The 15,906-nt window shown below is 37.9% G+C and overlaps 1 protein-coding gene, 1 long non-coding RNA gene and 1 pseudogene across 5 annotated transcripts; all 3 read left to right on the top strand.

The window, feature by feature from the left end:
• The first annotated feature begins 4,266 nt into the window (after nucleotides 1–4,266).
• Nucleotides 4,267–5,619, top strand: LOC148294565 (uncharacterized). 2 transcript variants are annotated; one of them, XR_015835758.1, is made up of 4 exons: nucleotides 4,267–4,501; nucleotides 4,660–4,738; nucleotides 5,364–5,425; nucleotides 5,605–5,619. It is a non-coding gene; the product is annotated as an uncharacterized LOC148294565 (long non-coding RNA). The 2 variants fall into 2 exon arrangements; XR_015835757.1 differs by lacking the exons at nucleotides 5,364–5,425; nucleotides 5,605–5,619 and adding an exon at nucleotides 4,908–5,056 and having other exon boundaries at nucleotides 4,268–4,501.
• A 1,855-nt stretch (nucleotides 5,620–7,474) lies between these two features.
• LOC110751485 (putative LRR receptor-like serine/threonine-protein kinase At1g56130) lies at nucleotides 7,475–10,510 on the top strand (annotated as a pseudogene). Its single transcript, XR_015836085.1, has 8 exons — nucleotides 7,475–7,621; nucleotides 7,721–7,801; nucleotides 8,458–8,892; nucleotides 8,991–9,185; nucleotides 9,293–9,424; nucleotides 9,581–9,699; nucleotides 9,834–10,044; nucleotides 10,476–10,510. The product of XR_015836085.1 is annotated as a putative LRR receptor-like serine/threonine-protein kinase At1g56130 (transcript).
• Nucleotides 10,511–10,730: 220 nt separating this feature from the next.
• On the top strand, nucleotides 10,731–15,273 carry LOC110756189 (DNAse I-like superfamily protein). Of its 2 annotated transcripts, XM_021957588.2 has the most exons (9): nucleotides 10,731–11,004; nucleotides 11,655–11,747; nucleotides 12,206–12,350; nucleotides 12,733–12,934; nucleotides 13,093–13,171; nucleotides 13,669–13,730; nucleotides 14,319–14,405; nucleotides 14,627–14,730; nucleotides 14,969–15,273. In XM_021957588.2, the coding sequence occupies exons 1-9, from the start codon at nucleotides 10,783–10,785 to the stop codon at nucleotides 15,052–15,054; spliced, it is 1,080 nt and encodes a 359-aa protein (XP_021813280.1). In that variant the 5' UTR covers nucleotides 10,731–10,782; the 3' UTR covers nucleotides 15,055–15,273. The 2 variants fall into 2 exon arrangements, with proteins under 2 accessions (XP_021813280.1, XP_021813281.1); XM_021957589.2 differs by lacking the exon at nucleotides 14,627–14,730.
• Nucleotides 15,274–15,906: the final 633 nt, after the last annotated feature.

Below are 15,906 nucleotides of genomic sequence, written 5' to 3'. Positions count from 1 at the left end.
TTATGCAATTTGCAGACATAAGATGAGTTATCTGGAGCGACAAAACCAGGTGGTTGTTCCATAAATACGTCCTCAGTGAGAAAACCATGGAGAAAGGCATTACTAACGTCAAGTTGATTTAGAAACCAATTGTGAGAAGCAGCCAAGGTGAGCAAAATTCGAATAGTGACTGGTTTGGCAACTGGGCTAAAAGTCTCAGAGTAATCCAAACCTGCCTGTTGATGATATCCCTTGGCCACTAGACGGGCCTTGTACCTGTCAATACTGCCATCTGACTTCTTTTTTATCCGAAAAACCCATTTGCAGCCAACCAGATTGTGAGAAGGAGAAGAAAGGACAAGGCTCCAAGTTCCTGTCGCTTGCAAGGCATTAAATTCCTCTTGCATTGCCAATCTCCAATGAGGATATTTAGAGGCCTGAGTATAAGTGGAAGGAACAAATTCAGCATTTGAAACTAAGGATGGGGAAAGAGGATGTTTGGTGGCAGAGAGAGCCTTAGGCTTGTAAATACCATTTTTAGATCTGGTAATCATAGGATGAGTAGGTAGAGGAAGGGGCGCAGGAGAGGGAGAAGAAGGAAAAGATTGAGGAGTGGGAGGAGGGGAAGGGGAAGAGGAAATGACAGGAGTAGGGGTCGAGGAGGATGAAAAGGTAGGAGAAGAGAGAGGAGGAGAAATATTGGATAATGGAGTGTGATTGGCAGGGAAGGGAGTAGGAAAAGTTAAGGAAAATGAGGAGGAGAAAGAAGAAGGAGGAGAGGTAAGGGAGAAGTAGAAGAGAGAGAATGAAAAGGGAAATCTGTTTCATGAAATAGAACATGACGGGAGATGTAGATTCTGTTGGTGGAAGGGTCAAGACATCTATACCCTTTATGTTGTAAACTATACCCTAAGAAGACACATGGTTTACTCTTTGGATCCAATTTGGAAGAGACATAAGGTTGTAGCCATGGGAAGCACGCACAACCAAAGACTTTGAGTTGAGAGTAATCAGGGGGTCTGGTAAAAAGTAATTCCCAAGGAGAGCGGGAGGTAGAAGAAGTAGGCATGCGGTTGATAAGGTAAATAGCAGTGGAGAATGCTTCAACCCAGAATTGGTGAGGAACCTGTGAAGCAACTAAAAGAGTTCTAGCTGTTTCAACTAAATGTCTATGTTTTCTTTCAGCACACCCATTTTGCTGAGGAGTGTGAGGACAGCTGAACTGATGAGAGATGCCATGGTGAGCAAGAAAGGAACTAAAAGCATGGCTGGTAAATTCACCCCCGGAATCACTTCTGAGAATTTTGATTTTGGTGGACAACAAATTTTCAGCATAAGACTTAAAATTTTGAAAAACAGAAAAGACATCCGATTTTGCTTTAATTGGATAAAACCAGGAATACTTGGTATGATCATCAACAAAGATTACATAGTATCGATAGCCATTGACAGAAGAAGTTGTTGATGGTCCCCAGACATTTGAGTGTACCAAATACAATGGTGCAGAGGAAGCATTAACTGAAGTAGGAAAGGGTAACCGTGCACATTTGCCTAAAGCACAATGAGTACAAAAGAAATGATTTGGAGCAGAAGCAGTCAACTTGATGTGCTGGGCTGACAGCAACTTGCGGAAAATTTTAGAGGAGGGATGACCAAGTCTTTGATGCCAAATCGGAAAAGCAGCGGTGGAAGCGACATGAGCAGAATGGGAAGAGCGAAATAATGCCGGAATATGATTGAAGTGATACAGACCGTGCTTAGCAGGGCCCTGAAAAAGCATCCTCCCCGATGCGAGGTCCTTAACAAAAAAACCATGAGGATGAAAGGTTAGTGAGCAATGATTATCAGTGACAAACTTATGTACGGACAACAGATTGTAGGCTAATTTAGGCACATGTAGGACATTATGAAGCTGAAAATGAGCAGTTTTAGTACGCAAGATAGAAGTGCCAGAGTGTGAAATAGGCAGACCTTGACCGTCACAAATAAAAACTTGCTCTTGACCATTATAAGCTGATGGAGTTTGCAGATTATTGTAGTGAGGGGTCATATGAGAGCTAGCACCAGAGTCAACTAGCCAAGTACTGGAGGACGGAGCAGAGGTGGCATTGGCACACATAGCAGACAATTTGGCAGGAGGAATTCGACCGTGGAAAGCATGATTCATGCGATTATAGCAATCAATTGCTGCATGTCCAGAGGAGTTGCAAATTTGACACACTGTTTTACCTCCAGATGAATAATGAGGAGATGGGAGATATTGTGCACGACCTTGACCATAGGTGGAGGATGAATTACGTGGAGGGGCCTGAAATTGAGAGGAAGATTTGGAAGAACCAAAATGTCGAGAGCCACGACCACGAGAACGAAAGTGAGTGGCAGCAAAGGCTTGATGAGGACCAGAGCCACTGTAAGTGTGAGGAGCTTGAAAGGAGGGAGGAGTGGACAACAGAGGGGCAGAGGCACCTTGTGTAGAGGCAAAGGCTTTAAATGGTTCAGAGTGAGAACTAGAAGACTGAAGCTTCTTTCGTGCTAAAGAAAGTTCTTTGCTGAGTAAAAGGCCATGAAGGTCGTCAACAGACGTAGAAGTGAGACGAAGCTCAATAGAATCAATAAAGGATTCAAATTCAGAAGGGAGACCATTCAGAATAATGGCAATGATGTCTGAATCATCAATAGGGGCACCAGCAGCAGCCAAAGCATCAGAGAGTTGTTTGATTTGCTGTAAGTACTCAGAGACAGAATAAGTTCCTTTTTGCATCGATTGCAATCTAGATCGGAGATGATGAACATGAGAGCGAGAGACACCAGCAAATCTCTTTTCAAGATTAAGCCACAAATCTCGAGCAGATTGAATACCTACAGTAAATGGAATGAGATCTTCAGAGAGTGTGGAATTGATCCAGATGATAATATTCTGATCCTTTTCGTACCAGGTATCAAATGCTGGATTTGGAATGGTAGAGGACCCGGTGGAATCTGGTATAGAAACAGAGGGACATGGCTCAGTGCCATCAACAATACCGGAGAGTCGGTAACGGCGAAAAATTGGAGCAAAGAGTGATTTCCAAAGAAAATAATTATCACGTTTCAATTTGATGGGCACCATACTGCCAATATTCTGCACAGTGACAGAAGAAAACATGCTAGAGGAAACATTGGCTGCTGTAGAGGCAAGTGAAGTCGGAGACGGAGAAGACACAGTGGTCGTAGGAGGAGAAGTGGGAGGGGTAGCCATGGGTGAGTGTATAGAATGATGAAATTGTTTGGAGGAAGGAAATAGAAAAAGGAAGCAGAAACGAGAAGGAGGAAAAGGAAGGAGTAAAAAAAAAATTAAAGCAGGATCGAGAAATTGAAAGTAGAGTTGCCGTAAGGCATGGGCTTTGATACCATGAAAGATTATGTGAAAGTTATCTTTTCATTGATAAAAGTGTAGACTATTTATACACAAATAGTGGAAAGCAAACGGAAGCTTGAAGCACTAATCTTGTCTAACAGCTTTACAATTTAATTTACTGACAAGACCATGCTTATATGTTGAATAACTTTACAGCTCATTGAGATGGGTATGGGTTTCACGTGTCTTCTGTTGAAATGACTTTGGTGGGTTGCATGTTAGTCCTTTTACTAGCAACCGCCTAGCAACTGCTTAGCCACCTCGCGCCTTCCTAGCGACAGCCTAGCCTCCTCGAGCCCGCCTAGCGACTGCCTAGCCACCTAGCCGCCCGCCTAGGCCGATTTTTCGAACACTGCGATTGACTGAAAGTCTGAAACAACAATGGCCTCTTTCAGCGTCCTTTGGCTTCTTTTGCAGTCTATGCTTTCTCAGCTGCTTCTGGTTTCATGTGTCCATGATCCATCACCTTTCTTCAAGATCACTTCCATCATAGCCACTTGGTATATAGTGCTTGGTCTAGACTTATCTGTACAGTGCTGTCTTTGATTTGGATTTGTATATGATTGTTGCTTCAATTTCTTATTTTTGGAATTTTGACATGGAAGGCATGATGCTTGTGGTTTGTAGGTTGTTGGGTACCTTAACAGGAATGATTTTGGATAATTTTATTCTACTATTATATAGTAAATATCCAAATGATGAACTTTATGCTTTTGAAAATTCTGTAAAATTAACTCTTGGAAAAGAATGCACTATTGTTAGTTTTCAAATGAGAAAATGGGATGTATATGTTGTGGTCCAACGATGCAGTGGGAAATCATTTTTAATCTCTGTGCTTGGATGTCTATCCCCGAATGTTCTTTTTCTTATATTTACTTGCACATGGAACAGCAGTCAGCTAATATAATTCTCTTTGTTGTTAGCTTCAAAGCATGAACCAGATGGCCGGGTCATCTTAGCTGAATTTGAGACCTTTAATTTGTTGAATACATATGCTCCAAACAATGGTTGGAAGGAGGAAGAAAATTCATTCCCAAGGAGACGAAAATGGGATAAAAGGATTTTAGAGTTTGTTCTGCAGTCTTCAGATAAGCCTCTCATATGGTGTGGTGATCTGAATGTTAGGTGAATGTTTTTCTTTCTTGCAGATGTTTTATCCCCTTAAAATCTCTTGTATCTTCACTCCCTCTCTCCCGTTTTTTCTTGCTCTGTTCTCATCGAGTGTATCAGTCTTCTTATTGTGGAACTTATATTTTTCCTTCTTAATCTAAACTTCTATACAGCCATGAAGAGATTGATGTGAGTCATCCGGATTTTTTCAGTGCAGCAAAGCTTAATGGTTACGTTCCTCCAAATAAAGAGGTGTTATATTTATTACTGAAGCTACTAGAACATAATTATGGTTGCATATCCATAGTGATTAGTATGTGTTTTTTGTTGACTAGCCATATCTTACCTACATTGTTAAAAATGTAAAGAATGAAATGAGTAGTGACCACTCTTGTGGATGCTTATGCATTTCTTTTGTCAGGAAGTATTTGGTGGTCCCATGGATTTGAACTGCTTCATTCCTATGTACATAGAATATGGAGGTTCCGATCCATCATCTGGTATTTGACATTTGAGATAAATTAGAACTTACTACAAGAACTGAAGCCATGCAGTTGTGAGATTCAAATGCTTCTCTAGGAAAACTGGAGAAAACTGACTTCTTTGTAAGTATGGCAAACTTTTAACCTTCTGCAGTTTATGAAAGCAGATCTGCATGGCTGAGATGGGTCTTTTATGAAAGCAGATCTCTAGGAAAAGTTACCATCATTTGTGGTGATGGTTGCACTACGAAAGCCTGTCCTTGTTTCATTTGATTAACAGTGTATTGAGTTTTAGTATTAGACAATTAGCATGGGGAATGGATGCAGGATCGTGAGGCTACATGTCAAATAAAAATTTGTCCATAATATGTGGTTTTGCTTTCTTGGTGATGCAGGATTGTGGACAGTCTGGATTCACCTTGGCTGAGAGGAAGCGTTTTGGTAACATATTGAAAGAGTATGTGACTCCACTTGAAAATAATTTGTTACATTTCCTATATTTAGACATAATTTACTTAGAGGAGGTAGCTACTCAAAGAATATCTGGAGAGCTAGGTTTTTCTTTCTCGTTATATGTTTGTTTCTTCATGAAGTTTTGAACATCGTCTGATTCGGGTTCTGTGGATTATGCTTCAGGGGAAAGCTAATAGATGCATACCGGTTCCATCACAAGGAGAAGGACATGGAGCGTGGCATCTCCTGGTCTGGAAACCCCATAGGAAAGTAAGAACTTAATATCATATGGATCAATATCCACAGGAATTTGATGTTGAAAATAATTTGCATTGGATCATTAATGTTAGATCCATTGCAATGTTTGCATATCTTTGCATTGGCCAAAAATTTCCGGTCAAAATATTAATTAAAAATTTAAAACTCAATTAATATAAATTATGCTTTAAATATTTAATCTTATTTAAAATTGAATAATTAATTTTTAATTAATATTTTGACGAGAAATTGTTGGCTTCACCAGAATCGAGGCAAAGTGAGGCAAATATGTGTGGAAAAAGGAGTAAAGTGAGCCAAAATGAGTTTCAGGGGCAAGGACGGATTCACAAAAGTAGGCTAATATTTTTCTTGGCTTTGGGGACTCAAGGTAAAATAATAATAATAATATAATAGCATTTAAAATATTTCAAAACCAAAAAGTAACAAATAAAATAATAAAATAACATCTTTAAAATAAATAAAAAATTCAAAAACAAACCTTTCTCCCTATCTCAAAAATACTATGCAGCTAGAAAAAGCAATGCAAATGCAATTCAACAGAAGCAATCCAAACTACAGAGGGACCAGACCAACCACTATTTTTAACCTCAAGCCTTGGAATTTTAACTTCAAAACCACCTTAATTAGTTGACACTTGTAAAAATATTTAAAATAGAGCCAAAGAAGAGGGGTTTACCGTTTATTTTGGCAAAAAAAGGAAAGGGGGTTTACGACTGCTAGGGAACATAGAGCATGAAGAAATTATTAAATTTTCATGTTGGGAGACATTAAATATTTCCCATGTTTGTTTTGATAGTAATTTATTTTTACTACCATGTTATTTGTTCCAAAAGCAGTCATAAATGTGTTTTTTTAGTCAAAAGAGGTGAGCTAATATCAAACAAAAAACAATCACAGGCCAAGAGACTAAGAGATTGTGGGCTAATAATTTTTGGAGTAGTAGCTTATAAAATTTGTACTGAGTTTAGTATTTTAAAAATTTTACACCGTACTAGACCCCAACCTAGCATGTACATGGATTCGTTCTTATTAAGAGGGCAAAGTGAAACTCAAATACATTTCCAGGAGGTATATAAAAAAATAAGCCAAATATTAATACAAAGAGAGATAATAGAATGGGAAAGTCAATATAAAAAATTAAATACAATATATCATTATATTAAAAAATATATATAAAAAATTAGTTTGTTTAAAAAAATATAAATTTTGTTTGTTTGTTTAGTTTGTTTATATTAAAATATAAAAATACAAAAATAAAAATATATATTACAAATGGATCATTATATTACTAATTACTTGTGTCAAATAAAATTGGGATAATTATCTTGACAATTTGACAATTTGACATTTTGACATTTTGCCGTCCAAAATATCCAATAAGGCCTTGTTTCTTTATTGCCGATTCAAAGACATTTGAATATTTTAACAGTATAGCCGATCGGCTATACCCGTTAAATATATTCCAGACGAACACGAAGCTTGCCCTGGCAGAGTACGGAACTTGCACTCGCAGTCAAGCCATTTCCCTTCTCTATCAACTCAAGCTTCGATTTGGTTTCGGCATCGAAAAAAGACCCAACCCGCCTAGGCGCCCGCCTAGCCGCCCAGCCACCGCCTAACCGCCTAGCAACCGCCTAGCAACTGCGTAGCCACCTCGCGCCTTCCTAGCGACAGCCTAGCCTCCTCGAGCCCGCCTAGCGACTGCCTAGCCACCTAGCCGCCCGCCTAGGCCGATTTTTCGAACACTGCGATTGACTGAAAGTCTGAAACAACAATGGCCTCTTTCAGCGTCCTTTGGCTTCTTTTGCAGTCTATGCTTTCTCAGCTGCTTCTGGTTTCATGTGTCCATGATCCATCACCTTTCTTCAAGATCATTTCCATCATAGCCACTTGGTATATAGTGCTTGGTCTAGACTTATCTGTAAAGTGCTGTCTTTGATTTGGATTTGTATATGATTGTTGCTTCAATTTCTTATTTTTGGAATTTTGACATGGAAGGCATGATGCTTGTGTTTTGTAGGTTGTTGGGTACCTTAACTGCAAGCAGGCGGCACTGTTCAAAAGAATGATTTGGGAAGCAATGAACAAGGACTATGATAAGGTAATGCCTTTGGAAATCCATAAATTTTATCATACATGTGTTCACAAGGATTCGGTGCAATGCTAGGGGCTTTCTTAGTTTCTGTTTGTTCCATGGTTTCTTTTTATTTGTTGTCTGTATTTTTGGCTTTTGAGTATTTAGATTGAAAATCATTGAGGTTATGTAGTTAATCATGATTATCAGCCCCTGATTATTTGCCTCTTCATTTTCCTTAGCTCTGTGATTGTGCAGGAATTCTTCACTTTTAAAACCGACCTCGTTTCTTGTATTTGAGTTTATGTTTGCTGCATTTCATATGTGCATTGTGATCTGAAGCATAGGCGTGGAAGTCTCATACAGCTTAGAGTTCTTGCCTTGATCTGAGCTGTTATTTGAGTCACACACTGCATAACTGTGTTGAAAGTTTTCACTTCAATCTTATTTGCATTTGACTTATTTTTTGATCTTTCGACTATTTGTGTATGTTCTACTGCCAGCATTGAGTCTTAAAGTGGTTGAAATACCCCACTACGTAATCTTCTTCTATATTTCACTAGCATTTATTTCTTTAATGCAAGATCATGTTACAGCAATAGGCATTGCTTATCTCATTATGTATACATATTGTAGGAATGTCTTGATAAATCTAGTAAGCATATCTTGTGCTATTACATCAGTTTGAAGTTTTTTCACTAATCATAGCTTGTGCTATTACATTGAATTGTACAGATACAAACTTCTCAATCAAGTGTGGAGGACCACAAATGAGAGGAAATGATGGCATATTGTATGAGGCTGAAGACTCAGCTCTTGGCCCAGCAACATTTAATGTAACCAGTACACAGAAATGGGCTATTAGCAATGCGGGTTTTTCTGATAATTTGAATCAATCATTTGTGGAAACCACCCTTGTGCAAGTCTCAGGTGCAAATTTGGCACCAGAGCTTTTCGAGACTTCAAGAGTGTCCCCAGGTTCACTGAGATACTATGTCATGGGTCTTCAGAATGGACCTTATATTGTAACATTGCAATTTGCAGAAACAGTTTTTGCTGGCCGCGATACACAAACTTCGCAAAGTCTAGGAAGGCGTGTATTGGATATCTATATTCAAGTAAGGCTGCTAATAAAGAAAAAAAAACTTAAGCTAATTAAAGTAAAGGCAACCTCATTAGACAGAATTATTTAACTATCTCTTCATTTGCTTCCTAGGGGAACCTCAGAAGGAAGGATTCCGACATATCGAAGGAGGCAAGTGGGGTTAACAGAGCAGTTGCGAGACCCTTCAAGGTTAATGTGACAGAGAATTACCTAGATATTCATCTGTTCTGGGCTGGTAAGGGAACATGTTGCATACCGAACAAGGTGATTATGGCCCGCTAATATCGGTTGTCCATGCTGCTTCAGGTATATAATATAATGTCAAGTTATGAAGATTTCCTATGAATGGTTTAAATGTATTTATCTGCTGTCAATTGATTGACACTGAACAATTATTTTGTTTCATTGCTCAGATACACCAGGAAAGAAGAGCAAGACTTGGTTGATAGTTGGTATTGCAGTCCCCATTGGAGTAGTGATCTTGCTATTATTATTTGCAGTTTTATATATGCAGAGAAAAACATCATAAAAAAATGACGATGAAGGTAAAAGAGCAATGGGCATATTATTAAGGGTTAATTCTGCATGCGGTTCTAGGTTCTAGGTTCTTTCTAGTGTCGATAAGCATATTTGAGAGAAAATACTTCTGATATGTTGTTTCGAAATTTAAACCTATGTCATACTCTCTTTTGAATATGCAGATCTTCTAGGATTTGGTCCCCGACCAAATACTTTCAGATATGCTGAGTTGAGAGCTGCAACAGAAGATTTTAATCCTTCAAATGCTCTAGGAGAGGGAGGATATGGACCTGTTTATAAGGTGAAATCTATTTTACATCAATATCTGCTACTTTAAAGTAATGACTTTGACCTCTTACAAAAAGAAATTGAGAGAAGCAAAATAGATTCTTTCTACTTCCCTTTCATGTCATTGAATTGTATTTCTGTTTATAGGATACACTTTCTAATGGGAGGGTAGTGGCTGTGAAGCAACTTTTAGTAGCATCCCACCAAGGGAAGAGTCAATTTCAAACCGAGATTGCTACGATATCTGCAGTCCAACATCACAATCTAGTGAAATTGTATGGATGCTGCATTGAAGGAAGCCACCGTATTTTGGTCTATGAGTATCTTGAAAATATGAGCCTTGATTAGGCACTTTTTGGTAGGTTTTATAGAAACAGAATACTCTGCAGTTTCAAGTACTCTAGACGTTCATCCAAGTTTTTTACGCGACCATTTGTTATAATTTTTCTCTGCTGAGGAGTGAAGATTAAAGAAACCAAAAGAGTAATTATCTGAATCAGAATATTCTGCAGTTTGAAGTACTCTGAAGTTACATCCAAGTTTTTTCCTTGAGAATAAATCTTCTTTCACTACCTTGTTTTTCTGCTGGAAAATAAAGAAAGAAGAAAACTACTGCTAGTTAGATTTTATTAGTTTTTGCTCTGTATAAGGGATTATTCAATTAAGTATCCTGAACAATTAAAATATGTTAAACCAGCCCAATTCTCATATCAAAACATATTTTCATTATTTTTCTTTTTTCTTTTTCTTTTATACGTGCATTGGTTGTTTTTCCATGTAATGTTTCAGGACCTAACCTGAGGGCTATATACAAGACTCACTAAATGACTCAATGCATGATGCATCCAATGAATATTTGTGTCTACCCTCTCCCCCAACCAATTGCTTGTAACAAAAAAAAATTAGTTATCTACACACACCATTTTGGGCCAGAGACTGACAAAAGAGAACTTAACCATCATCTGAGGCCCAACTCTAGGGATATAACTGTCATTTCGCATTAGCACCAGAAATCACGGCCAAAGATATAAGGGAAAGACGAGGACTTTGTACTAGTAGGGAACGAACACTGTTGGAGCTCAGAGCCTGGGAGACGATGAAACGTTTCTTTCAACCAGTAGCGAAAGATGGGTCTGCCAAAAAGCCCACTCTTTCATCTTCTTCAGAAAATGGAGAAATTTCAGGGGAGGGCAGCAAGAAAGAGCCGCTTAAGTTCATAACGTGGAATGCCAATAGCTTTCTTCTCCGGGTTAAGAAGAACTGGCCTGAGTTCACTAAGTTCATCACGAGCTTTGACCCAGATGTCATTGCAATACAGGCGAGCCATTCTTTCTCTTTCTACGTTCCCACTTCAAATTTTGGCTTGTTTTCATTTGGGGGGTTTGAGAGACATTGATGAACTTGTGATGGCAAATGGGTATGGCTATTTTGATTATTTTCGTATGCTGGGATATTTGGGTGCTTTCTTTTGGGGCATGTGAACGTTGATGCATGTGTTTAATGGGACGTGGTCTCCTAATGTTTTGAGCTCTAGGGGAAATTTGGTTGCTGGGTTTGAAAATTTGATACATTTGTTGTAGTAAGGGTCACAGTTAATCAAATTTTTACTCTTTTGGTTTTAAATATTTAATTCGTGCTGTTCACACTTTAGTTAGTCAGATTTTAAAAGCGTGGTTTGTGCACTTGATCTTGTCATTTGGATTCATTGTAGAAGTTGGCTAGCTAGATTGGTGCCTTTTATTAATATTTTCTAGGTATATTTTTAATTTAGTTTTGGATTTGATTTGATATTTTCTTTCGTGATTTAGTATCTGAATCAAACTCAACCTTGTTAGTTGAATCCTTTACTGAGTTCATTTTGTTGGTCTATATTTTTGTCTATATGCTTTGCTAAGTACTACTAATTCTAAAAGCAATCGCTTCGGCACTTGCATGTGTAACAACTTTCTAACTGCGCATTGATATTAGGAAGTAAGGATGCCTGCTGCTGGTTCAAAGGGTGCACCTAAAAATCCAGGAGAGTTGAAAGATGACACTAGCTCATCACGTGAAGAAAAGCAGGTATGATATTCTTATGAATAAAAAATTTTGGGTGGGGAGTGTGCTTGTTGAACTTGAACTGTTGCATTCCATTCCTATCATCGATCATTGTCATGCTCAAAGCATTGGAGTTTCATACGACACTGCAAAAATTCAGTACATTCCCCAGTTAATACTCTACAAAGCCTTGAGTTCTTGATTGGTTTAATGATTTTTTTCATACCTTTTGTACAAGTTTGTTCTCTTAAGAGTTGTTAGTTTTCTTAAGGGGGCATAATACTAGGATGTTCTCGTAGTTCTAAAAGTTTATGAAATTAAGCTTCGTGATTGAGTTAAATTCACCATCCCTTCATTCCACCTTCCTTACTTATATAATATTCTCACTTGTATGTTTGATCATTACATGCAAAGACGCCCAAAACGATGATCTCTACTAATCTATATGTTGGTTATCTTTTCTCCTGTCTCAAATTGTGCAGATACTAATGCGTGCCTTGTCAAGTCCGACCTTTGGAGATTATCGTGTTTGGTGGTCTCTTTCAGATTCAAAGTATGCAGGGACTGCATTGTTTGTAAAGAAGTGTTTCCAACCACAAAAAGTATTTTTCAATCTTGACAGAAAAGGTTCGCTGCTGGTTAATAATCTGTTTCTGTTAATAACATACACCCACTTAAAGTCCCATATGAAACCAGCCCTATTTTCAAGATGCAAACATCTTTGCTACCTACCAATTAGTTTTGGATAATTTTATTCTACTATTATATAGTAAATATCCAAATGATGAACTTTATGCTTTTGAAAATTCTGTAAAATTAACTCTTGGAAAAGAATGCACTATTGTTAGTTTTCAAATGAGAAAATGGGATGTATATGTTGTGGTCCAACGATGCAGTGGGAAATCATTTTTAATCTCTGTGCTTGGATGTCTATCCCCGAATGTTCTTTTTCTTATATTTACTTGCACATGGAACAGCAGTCAGCTAATATAATTCTCTTTGTTGTTAGCTTCAAAGCATGAACCAGATGGCCGGGTCATCTTAGCTGAATTTGAGACCTTTAATTTGTTGAATACATATGCTCCAAACAATGGTTGGAAGGAGGAAGAAAATTCATTCCCAAGGAGACGAAAATGGGATAAAAGGATTTTAGAGTTTGTTCTGCAGTCTTCAGATAAGCCTCTCATATGGTGTGGTGATCTGAATGTTAGGTGAATGTTTTTCTTTCTTGCAGATGTTTTATCCCCTTAAAATCTCTTGTATCTTCACTCCCTCTCTCCCGTTTTTTCTTGCTCTGTTCTCATCGAGTGTATCAGTCTTCTTATTGTGGAACTTATATTTTTCCTTCTTAATCTAAACTTCTATACAGCCATGAAGAGATTGATGTGAGTCATCCGGATTTTTTCAGTGCAGCAAAGCTTAATGGTTACGTTCCTCCAAATAAAGAGGTGTTATATTTATTACTGAAGCTACTAGAACATAATTATGGTTGCATATCCATAGTGATTAGTATGTGTTTTTTGTTGACTAGCCATATCTTACCTACATTGTTAAAAATGTAAAGAATGAAATGAGTAGTGACCACTCTTGTGGATGCTTATGCATTTCTTTTGTCAGGAAGTATTTGGTGGTCCCATGGATTTGAACTGCTTCATTCCTATGTACATAGAATATGGAGGTTCCGATCCATCATCTGGTATTTGACATTTGAGATAAATTAGAACTTACTACAAGAACTGAAGCCATGCAGTTGTGAGATTCAAATGCTTCTCTAGGAAAAGTGTGATGGTTGCACTACGAAAGCCTGTCCTTGTTTCATTTGATTAACAGTGTATTGAGTTTTAGTATTAGACAATTAGCATGGGGAATGGATGCAGGATCGTGAGGCATTATGTCAAATAAAAAATTGTCCATAATATGTGGTTTTGCTTTCTTGATGATGCAGGATTGTGGACAGCCTGGATTCACCTTGGCTGAGAGGAAGCGTTTTGGTAACATATTGAAAGAGTATGTGACTCCACTGGAAAACTTTGTTTCCATGGTTTGCTTGAGAATTAGTATGTTGAAAGGATAACCTATAAATTATTGATATTCGTGTCTCTTTTTCCCCATGAAACTGAGGCCAGTTAAAAAAAATATCATGCCAATTTGTATCACAATTTGTGGCTGCTCTACCTGCCTCTGCCCTTGCCCTTTTTCTCCTTTTTTGATTTCAATGGAATTAACAAAGTTGTTGAACCACTCTTTAGTTTATTTATTTTATAAGACCCCAAGTTTATTTAATGCTGCTTGTCCTGTCCATGGAAATTGGGTATGTTAGTCATCAACTAATCAACTTGTTCTCCTGTTGGCTTTAGTTGTTACCATCTATCTTAGATTTGAGTGCACATAGAGGGAGATGGAGGGCTGAAAAAAGGAAGAGATCTCACTGCAAAATAATTTGTTACATTTCCTATATTTAGACATAATTTACTTAGAGGAGGTAGCTACTCAAAGAATAACTTGGAGAGCTAGGTTTTTCTTTCTCGTTATATGTTTGTTTCTTCATGAAGTTTTGAACATCGTCTGATTCGGGTTCTGTGGATTATGCTTCAGGGGAAAGCTAATAGATGCATACCGGTTCCTTCACAAGGAGAAGGACACGGAGCGTGGCTTCTCCTGGTCTGGAAACCCCATAGGAAAGTAAGAACTTAATATCATATGGATCAATATCCACAGGAATTTGATGTTGAAAATAATTTGCATTGGATCATTAATGTTAGATCCATTGCAATGTTTGCATATCTTTGCGAGGCCATTTAAATGTGCAGGAATTGATTAGGTTAGTGGAGAGTAATTGAAATATCATATATTGTTATATACACGGATACCACCTGATAAACATACTGGGTGGTTTCTGGCAGGTATCGAGGTAAAAGGATGAGAATAGACTACTTCATTGCTGCAGAAAAACTCAAAGATAGGATTGTTGCATGTGAGATGCATGGGCTGGGGATTGAACTACAAGGTGTGTCTAATTCCATGTCGAATATTACTTCTGTTGGCTGGGTAGGGTTTTTTTTTTGGGGGTGAGAGTTACATAAATATAGGTTTGAGAACTCCTCCTGTGAGGGCAGAAATGAAATAGCATTATCATCATAATTTCCATACATTACATTCCATGTCACTTTTGTTTTTGTTTTTTCCTTTTGGTATTAATGCTGCTTATATCTAAATAGCAAACATTGATTCTAAATGCTCTGTAGGGTTCTATGGAAGCGACCATTGTCCAGTCTCCCTTGTGCTTTCTGAAGGACATGCCAATTCCAAAGAAACTGAATTATCTGCGTAACATGTATCCATACGTTACAATGCCACTGTCATGTTTTAGAGAAAATTTACTTTCAATCTGTAGTTCAGTACTATGTGGAGGATGCTATTTAGGTTAGGTTTCCTGAATGTTTCTCTAATACTTTGACAACGTGATATGGGAAGAAAGAAGAGGGCATATTGCAATGACATTGATTGGAGTTGTTCAAATGATTTATGTAAAATGATTTGGCCCCTTCAATTTCTTGTTTCGTTTTTTTAAGAGAACCCTGATGCTATAGAAACTTCAATAGCGGGAACAAACTTGTTTACCAACTTATCAATACCAATGTAGCATATGAAATGGCAATCTATGTAATGCGCCATCTCATCCTTTCTAAGTACGTATTTTATGTTTTTCAAATTTGTTCACAATTATTTTATTCAATAGAAAAGGACACCAACCTTTTAAATCATGTCAACCCTAGAACAGTCAGGGGCAACGTCCCAAACCTAGCTAACCTCTACTTGTTCCTTAGTTATCTAATTTATTATTATAATTTTTTTTGAAACAATAGATGGAGTGCTTGAGACCCAAGTAAACCAACGAGCCCCTATATTAAAAGCAGGCGTTGACCAGTCCTTGCTATAATGAAGGGAAGGCCGTGAAAATGGCAAGAATCCTCTCAGTTTGCAAAGCAAACAAAAACCAGTCAAATATATTTCACAGCTCCCTCACAATGAGGCAGCTGCAGCCACGACAGCAATGAAACCCCAAAGTCTCATCCCAATTAACGGTAATCCCTGCCTTGATTTCGTTTTCAACGTCGTCGAAAATTCAGAGAAAGAGGCAGAGGTGGAGGCCTCCTGTAAATATCTAAAGCAACTGCTGCCG

This window comes from Prunus avium, chromosome 5, assembly GCF_965620075.1.
Source record: "Prunus avium chromosome 5, drPruAviu1.hap1.1, whole genome shotgun sequence".
NCBI lineage: Eukaryota > Viridiplantae > Streptophyta > Magnoliopsida > Rosales > Rosaceae > Prunus > Prunus avium.
Note: the sequence above shows the minus strand (reverse complement) of the source record. Positions and strands in the feature narration are given on the sequence as shown.